Genomic DNA, 9268 nt, shown 5'->3' on the forward strand with positions numbered 1-9268 from the left:
CTGTCCTAAAATATATCTGTTTCAAATATCAGAAGCTGTTGTGCTTTTTTTTGTGTGTGTCTTCTCTCTTGCTCAGTGCAAAAGGATTATTTTAAGTTTAAGGAATAACTGTGTGCCAAAAGCCCTCTGGTTATGCCACTAAGCAAACAGTAGAATGTATTAATACCTCTGTTAAAAGACTGTCAGTCCTGTGATTCTGTCATACCACAGTATGGGCTTGGGTGGTGCTCATTCTGTGGAATGACTGAAAAAAACCTTGATTTTGAAGGACAGCCAGCTGTTTCCTTTCTCGCCTTCAGATATGATAAGCTGCTTTGCCAGTCTTCTCACAATCTTCAGCTGCTAGCTATTGTCTGACTTCTAAGAGATGTTGTAAGGTGGAGTTACTCAGGAGGGGCCTTTGATGGCAGTCAGAAGTCACTACAACAATAGAGAACCACAGCTCATAGTGCCATACAAGTGAAAGAAACGAAAAAAGCTGTGTATTTTTGCTAAGAACCAAAATTACAAGATTTACAAAACTCAGTGCCATTTTGACTCGTCCAACAATCACATACATGTGAGGAGGGGTCCAAAATAGTAAATGAAGTTTTCCAGATTACAGAGTTGTTACGCAGTCTTCATCTGAACGGAACCATGAGTATCTTTTCAGAACTAACAATAGAAACATTATTATAATTGTGCAATGTACCATATTAAACAGCTTGTAGATTCATTTTTATACATATCAATTTTTATAAATTTTAAATTTTTCAATAAATTTTATTATACATTAAATGTCTCCTAGTATTTTATTATTACTGAAATAATTATTTAAAAAGCAATACCTGCAAAACTTCATTTTTTATGTGCTGCATAATTCTCTGAACAAAATCTATAGAAAAGATAAAGTTCTTTAGTATCATATAAGGCTGAACAACTCTTTGACAAACTTTAACAATAATCAAAATCAAAGGAAGGGAAAACATTCTTTTACTGATAATCAAAAGGAGGGGAAACCAAAAAGGGACTCACCAAGTTTCCATATTACTAAAGTGCATCTATGGTTGGAATTGGGCCATCAAAGCAAAATAATGCTAAAGAGCATTGAAAGTTGTTAATGACGGGCGTTCTTTAGGTACAAACGTTCATTAGCGACCATCCCACTGGCGTCAAATTTAAAGGTATACACTCATAATACACCCATCAGGTATTGCTTTTTAAATATTTCAATAATAATAAAATACTAGGAGACATTTAATGTATGTAATAAAATTCATTGAAAAATTTTAAAATTTATAAAAATTTATATATATATAAAAATGAATTATTACAAGATGTTTAATATGGTACATTGCACAATTATAATTTTTGTATTACTGTTCTGAAAAGATACTCATGGTCCCGTTCAGATGAAGATTGTGAAACAACTTTGTAATCTGGAAAACTTCGTTAACTTTACTATGTTGGACCAGTCAGATCATTCAGATCCAGTTCCGGGCTTGACGAGAGCAGGCGCACACAGAGATCGCACTGTGCGCTCTGCTATTCCTTAGGGGGTTTTTTGGTCAAAACAAAAGACCCAAACTCTTTCTTGGAGGGAGAGAAAAGGCAGGAGACTTTTCAACCTTAAACAGTAAGGGTAGCAACCCTTCTGGCTCACCAGGTTCGTCTCAAGGCAGAAAATCCCAAGGACGCCCAACACAACCGCGCTGTGTGTGAGGAAAAGCCGAGCCCAGCGGAGGCAAAATTGAAACTTCACAACAACAAACCCAGCTATACGAAGCTAAGTAACGATAAAAAACTTCGGGGGGGGGGGGGGGGGAGGGAACAGGGGAAGCAAGAAAAAAAAGCAGAAGCCTAATAACTTAACTATTTTGGACCAGTCAGAAGTCACATCATTCTGCTCTGGATTAAAAAAAAAAAATCGCAAGCCACAGTGGCTCCTTCTGTCAAAGGAAATCAGTGAACAAGGATTTTCAGGATTTCTCCCTAATCAGCACAGTTTCCCACCCACTTCCCTTATGTTACATGCAGACCCACTCTTTCTGTTCTCCAAAATGCCATGTTATAGGAAGGAAAGAGAGCTGTCTACTGCAGCAACAAAAAAGAGGTCTTGTTACTACTGCAGGGAACGCCTGTTGGTTATCCCCCTGCTCACTTCAAGCCTGGCAGGCGGATCTTCACAGGAGATTCCCACAAAATTGCAGCAAGAGTCCTTTTTGTTCTTCTAATAGGCTCAGTTGAACAATCAGGGCCACAAGGGTGCCCTATAGAGAACACTCCATAAATTTTGCCCTGTTTTCTTAATTACAATTTAGCATTTATAAAGGTAAAGGTTCCCTTGCTCGAAAGCCAGTCGAATCCGACTCTAGGGTTGCGGTGCTCATCTCCGTTTCAAAGCCAAAGAGCCAGCGCTGTCCGAAGACGTTTCCGTGGTCATGTGGCCGGCGTGACTAAACCCCAAGGCGCATGGAACGCTGTTACCTTCCCACTGAAGTGGTACCTATTTATCTACTTGCAATTTCTTGCTTTCGAACTGCTAGGTTGGCAGGAGCTGGAACTAGAGACGGGAGCTCACTCGGTCATGCGGCACACTCGGGTCTCGAACTGCTGAACTACCGACCTTCCACAGCCCGCAGTTCAGTGTCTTAACCACTTGAGCCACCGCAGCTCCCTTAGCATTTATACAGCCTCAGAATTAGGAAGACTGAGAAAAGCCCAATCTACCATTTTTTGCCCTGTAGCAATAATTTCACAAACTGCCATTGCACTGACTTAAAGCAGAATGGAAGCAGGCAGTCTGTGGCACAGAAAACTTAAGAAAGGAGTCCTCATCTTCTTTAACGCTTCACAAATAAGGTACAATTTGTCCTTCTTTGCTGCCCAAACTGCCTGCTAAAGTATCTTACGAAAACATAAAGCCCAAGTGACAAAATACAATACAAAGACACTTGCATGGTTCATTGAAAATTCACAATGGGAGCAATGCCTGTACTTCCTCCCCTCCCTCTGACAATCCCCTTACTGGCAGATGCTATAAAAACACAGTGAGAGTTATAGCCTTGTGGGCATTTGGCACTGAATATAAGGGATTTATATATGTATAACTGGAAAAATACACATACTTCCCGTGAAGTTAAGATAAGCTTTAGGTTCTAGCATTTCCCCCTGTCAGATAATCTTGACTAGCATTCATTCTGCCTTCCAGTTTCATTCAATTGTAAATTGGTTCTTCCTGAAATCGGCTAACTTGCAAGGGATAAAATGTATAACAAAAAAACCCTTGTACTTTTTCAAAAGCAGCTATCACACCGAATAAAACATTTTCCTCTTGTATCTATTTCAATCGGCAGCATCTTGTATGAGGAAAGGGGTGAATCAATACACATCCGAAAATGTTTATCACACACTGCTTTGGCCCTTTCCCAAATATAAAAAAGTCCCAGCAAGTATAAGGGTTCAACCCAAAATGGCACATAGCACTACCTTACTGATGCAAGAATGTCTTTATCATTCTAATGGTATTTATACAAAAGAGTATAAAAAGCCCTATCTCAGTAGAAAATTCCTTTTAAAAGAATAAAAGCTCATTCGGCCATTGTAAAGAGTAGTGTCTTAGATGCATCATGTTGAAAGCTTAAAACCACAGAATCTGTTTCAACAAAAAAAAAATACATTCATTTTAACAACCAACCGAGGGCATAGTGTCTCCCCTCAGCACCATTTCTGTTCCGCAAGTCTTTTGTTTCATTTCAGTTACAACTTAGCTCCTCATAAAAAAGCAGTTTGACAACTATCCAAATCTGAAAAGTCTGATACACACATTTGTCAAAGAACAAAGTGCCTTCTGTACAATATGACCAAAATATTAAACATTGAATTACCAAGTTAGTAAATGTAACCGCTCTCTTTTCAAAGACATCTCAAGTTACAGACATTTCTGCCTACAAAGAGACAGTATATCACATTTGATTAAAATGAATTTCAATGGCATCCCCTCTGTTTTATATACAATATATAACCATACATGAAAAGCAATGCTTCAAAACTTACTGTAGTATCCCACCTTCCAGTGTAAACTCCCCCCCACCCAGAGTAAACCTTCATTTCACCGATTACCTTCACTTTTTGTTTAAGCAGAAAAGTCTTCCATAATCAGTTTAAGGCTTCTTGAAAATAAAACAAAGATCCCTCCCAGTCAAATCTTCTCTATTTGTATTGTCTTTAATGTTCTTTGTGATGGCAAATATCACACATTAACAAGATTCTGTTTTGACACCTTTGTCTCCACTGGCTGGATTTTCATGGTGTCTTGTCGAGGCAGCCCATACAGATATATTGAAATGCATACAAGAAGAGCACCAAAAGAGAATGGTACAGCTAAAAATGGAAAGCAAAACACACATGGTTTAAGACATTCTAATCCAAATGGAAACCTAAAAAAAACCCCTGCCCTGCTGAATCACTAGTCTGGCATTCTGTTTCACACAGTGGCCAACCAGTTACTCTAGAGCAGGGGTGTCGAACTCACTGGAAATGTGTTATTTACAGTTTTTAAAATCTTTAATTGTGTTTGTGTCTTTTATAAAGTTTATATCTTCGCTACCTGGCATTACCTTTTATGACACACATGGCCCGGCCCAACAAGGTCTCATTTATGTCAGATCTGGCCCTCAAAACAAATGAGTTTGACACCCCTGCTCTAGAGGGCCAACAATAGGAATAGAGGCTGAGGCCTTCCTCTGATGTTACCTCCTGCCACCAGGATTCAGAACTTTACCGTCTCTGAATGTGGTGGTTCCCTTCAGTCACCATGGCTAGTGGTAACCTATCCTCCATGAATCTGTCTAATCGCTTTTTAAAGCCATCTATGCTCAGCTTTAAACCAGACAGCCCAAAAGAGCTCGCAAATCAGTGGATCCTGAGCCAGCGGGGAGACTGCCCCCCTCGGCTGTTTTGAGTGCTGTCTTCTTCAGTCCCTTTAAATACCCTCTTTAAAGGGACTGCAGAAGAAAGCCAAAAAACAGCTGAGCGGCAAGAGCAATCTTCTCCAGCCCTTCAACTATTCCAGCTGTTCTGGGTTTGCCAGTAATGCCCAAATATATCTGGAATTTTTCAGGAATTTTTTTTTTCAGTTCTCCCAAAAAATCCCAGATACATTTGGGATGCTGAAAAATACCAATAAGGTGTTTTTTGAGTATATTTTTGGTTCAGGTAGACCCAAATGCACACCCCTAGTAACCACCATAACACCTGGGTGAGTTGCACAAATTGCTCGGAAGCAGTTTTCCTGTAGGTTGCTGTTGGTGTTGGCCCTGATGAGTCCTCCCCTCCATGGCAGGAGGGAAAGGAACAGAGGTGGACTGGTAGATTCTGAAAAGAGCCCTGTCCCCTCCCCCGTGCTTTGTTATTGACAGAAACTAATGTTTAAAGGATGGCAATATGGTTGCCTAGCAACACCATTAGCCACTGAGATGTCCTTTCTTAAAGGCATAGGTGCTGCTTCTATTATTGGGGGGATTACCAGCAATGTGTATATTTTAGACTTCACCTAGTGAGCTTCCATGACACAGTGGGGATTTGAACTTTTGTCTCCCAGATCCTAGTGTGAAACTCTAACCAGTGGCTGCTGTGCTGGCCCTGGCCCTGATGAGTTCTCCCTCAAGGGCCAAAATAGGCCTGGAAAAGACCCTGCCACCCACCATGCCTTTTAGTTAAAGAAACCAAGGTTTGAATCCTGGCAATATTGTTGTGGTTACCTAGTATCACTCATGCTGGTCACTGCAGAGGGCATTTGTTTCTTAAATGAACCAGTGCTGCATCTATTATTTTTGATTTTTAACCCATCCCCATGGATATTTTTTTTAAGATTTCAGATTTTTCTGCAAACCTGGGGCTTTTCTCTGGCTTGCAGAAATGTTTATTTCGTCTGTACATGGGCCCAATCTACAGATTTAAGTATCTACAGATGGGGTTATGCTGAAAATCAGATATACTGAAGATGTTCCTTAAGTGGTTTCAGAACCTCTGCTAGGAGGTGCTCTTGCACTTGATGCTGGGATGATGGAAAATATTTTGAAATCTAAGCATTACGAGCCAGCCACTGAAAATCTAAGCAAGAAAATATTACCATCTTGGTATTGGATACCATGTTATGTTTATTAGCAAGACAAGCCTTTTTCAGACTGTAGTGTAGTTCTGAAATGCATACAAGTTGTCTTACTGCAAAACTATTGTATGAATATAGATTCTAGATTCCTCAACTAGAGACAGAGTTTCCGAAAGAGATGCAGATTCTTACTGTGCACTGTTTTGCCAGTGGGTTGTCCTCTCGGGATTAAATACTTAGTATCCACACTGCCACACACAATGACAACGCCCTGTCAGAGCAGGCATGCAAGCTTGTCCTAAACCGTTATCTGCCAGCAGATCCCTCCCAAGATTGGGCCACAAACATTTCTTGGGGTGATGAGAATAACTAAGCCACAACTAAATGCAACTTACTTATCTGTAAGCCAAAGAGAATAACCGATGCAACTGTAGAGAGAACAATGGCAGCGGCTGCAGAAAACCCTTTCATGATGTTATCTGTGTATTTAACAACAATGGAAGTGTAGAGGCCTCCGACGCTTGAAAGAACTGGGAAGCAAAGGAGATGTGCTCATTAGTAAACTGTACACTTGCTTCATGTACAGAGCTGTTTGCCATACTGGGTTGAAACAATGGTTAAGAAAATACTGGTTTTATTCAAATGAAGACAACCCTGGGGTCACCTTCTGTTTGGCTCTATAGATGGGTGTGGGGTATCCTCTCTCACCCCGAAGCCTTTTTGCACCAGCCAGGAGGTGCTAGGGCAGAGAGAGGAGTGTGCCCCTACCTCCACCAGCTGGCTGGCAAGACCACAAGCATTGCCCCAGAAGGGAGGGAGGAAGAGAAGAGTGCCCCTCCACACACACACAGCTGCCCTCACCAGGCTGCTTGCGGTCTGGCAAGCCAGCTGGTGAGGGGGAGGTGCATGCTCCTCTCTCTGCTCCTGCACTTCATGACTCGGGCCAGACGTGTGTAGAGAGTAGGGTCGTCTTAAGTTAAGGGTTATCCTTTTGTTCCTCCAGGCTTCTCTTGGGGGGGGGGTGTCTTACATTTGGTGTCACCCCCTTTCAGGTCAATAAAATACCCTTTACCATATCTATTTTTTTTTCTCATAAGAGGAGTTGCAAGTGTCAGTTATACCAATTGCAGCATCATTTAAGCAACCTCTGTGTGTTCCAGGAATGGCATTCTCTGGCTTCAGGGCCCATAAAAAGTTGACATTAGTCTTCACATATGGCTACATTGATGGTCAAATTTTCACAACAGTAATAAAGTTCACACAGCTAGGCAGGAATCACTGCACCACACAACCCAAGTCCATATTTGCAGGCGCCAGTTTCTGAATCAGGCAATGGGCTGGATCCAGCATTTAATTTCCTCCGATGGAAGGAATTTCCAAATTTAATGTCACATGCCACTGGCCAGATGTTGTTGTTTTTTTTAAAGTTTCAAGGGCCGGGCAGGTAGAATTTAAGACAAAACGTGAACAAAATACTTACAGATGACAAACCAGACGTAATGCGTATAGCCATAAAAAAAGCCCTTCTCGATTACTTGAGCTCCATCGTACATGTAGACACCAGCCAAGGTCACAGTAATTCCAGAGAGGTACATCTGAATGTTCCTGACCCATAAAGACGTATCTGAACTCTTCAGCACCTTCTCAAAATATACTCCTGAAAAGGGAACGAGGGAGAAACAGACACTCTAGAGCAGAAATAAGTCACTTCTAAGGCAGAAAGGAACAGAAGGTTCAAATACACCAGGTGCTTTCAGCCTGGATTTCCACAGTTTACCGTGATTTCAGTGGGCTTAGACTGGAGTAACTCTGCCTAGGACTGCACTGTCAGCCAATGAACCTGGCTGAATAAAATCCTTTTCTGCTTTCAAAATAGAAAACATGGCAGATGTTCACAGGCCCTCATTGTTTCCATTCTCACTTTGCAATCGTTACACTTAGATTTATAAATGAGACAAAGTGGCATAAACCTTAGGGCTTTTGTAACAAACATGGCTAGCAAAATGTATCAACTAAATGCATGCTGCAAGGACTTAAATATAGAAAATAAAGAAAGCTTTCATGGGGATCGTGGTAAACAGATACTGTATAGTGTCTGCCACTAGTGCAAAAGGACATTGAATTAGAACTGCTTTTGAGACTCACCTCACTTCCGCCACATACTCTCAAGCAGAATACAATATGCACAGACTCTTTCAAATGTTATTTGCAGGAGAAGTCAAGCTTGGCAGGCCCACTGCTGCAGCAACCATCGCCCCCAGCCCTCTCTCCCAGCCCAGGCTTCTCTTTCCCTCTCCTGCCCTCTCCACAACAGGCCATTAGAGCTGAAGTTCCCCTTGTTATCTGACTTTTGCTGCACAGGAGTGGCTCCCACACTAAAAAGGTGACTTGAGAAACCCAAGACTCCTGCCTATGGCAGCACTGCCCTGCACCTCTGGGAAGAACCAGACTGACCTGGGGAAGAGCCAGAGCACAATCTCTTCCTCTGTGACCCAGTGTTACCTGAGTGGCACAGAAAGGAGCTATGCTGCAGTGGCCCCTGAGCTCCAAAGGGAACATGGGGTGGGGGCACCTCAGTTGACCAACTAGTCTCAGTTACAAGGAAGCTCCTAGAACCCAAGGCAAACTGCAGCAGTGCGTTTTACCTGCAAATCCTGAGCATAAAACAGCCACAGCTATTGCACCAAAGCCTATCAATGGACTCTGCTCCACCTAAAAATGAACAAAAGGAAATGTTTATGCAGGACTGCAGCGTCAGCAATTATTTTCAAAAGCCAAGCCATGCATATCATTCTTTTACAAGAGCAGCACATCTTGGCCCATCCCACTACTGATTCATCTAGGCCACGCAAGATTTAACTACAGAACTTGATTTACAGCTTTCTCCATAGTCCAACACAAAATTATCCCGGAGATCACTGAGCAAAAGCTTCCTGGTCACAAAATGTTCATGATTGCCTCTTGTGTGGCTCCTCTTCTGATGAAGATACCTTGCCATTCTCAACTCCACCTCTTCATACACATGTATAGAAATAAAAAATGGTTAAAGACAACAGGTACAGAGAGAGAAAATTAGCTGTAAACCTTGCCTGAACTTTTGTAGCTTGAGCTGGTTTCCACTGAACAAGTGTGACTCCACCACACAACATGAAGACTGAGAACCACTGCAGTTTACTG

The 9268-nt window shown here is 41.8% G+C and overlaps 1 protein-coding gene across 1 annotated transcript in view; it reads right to left on the reverse strand.

The window, feature by feature from the left end:
- Positions 1–3637: 3637 nt before the first annotated feature.
- SLC35A1 (solute carrier family 35 (CMP-sialic acid transporter), member A1) overlaps positions 3638–9268 on the reverse strand; it is an 11156-nt gene continuing 5525 nt past the window's right edge. Inside the window, exons 4-8 of the mRNA XM_015424745.1 lie at positions 9181–9265; positions 8737–8803; positions 7572–7748; positions 6487–6621; positions 3638–4362 (exon numbers count right to left, since the gene is read on the reverse strand). Coding sequence (XP_015280231.1) covers positions 4232–4362; positions 6487–6621; positions 7572–7748; positions 8737–8803; positions 9181–9265 — 595 coding nt within the window. The 3' untranslated portion in view covers positions 3638–4231. The remainder of the gene's footprint in view (positions 4363–6486; positions 6622–7571; positions 7749–8736; positions 8804–9180; positions 9266–9268) is intronic.

The sequence above is a fragment of the Gekko japonicus genome, unplaced genomic scaffold (assembly GCF_001447785.1).
Source record: "Gekko japonicus isolate JY-2015 unplaced genomic scaffold, Gekko_japonicus_V1.1 scaffold787, whole genome shotgun sequence".
NCBI lineage: Eukaryota > Metazoa > Chordata > Lepidosauria > Squamata > Gekkonidae > Gekko > Gekko japonicus.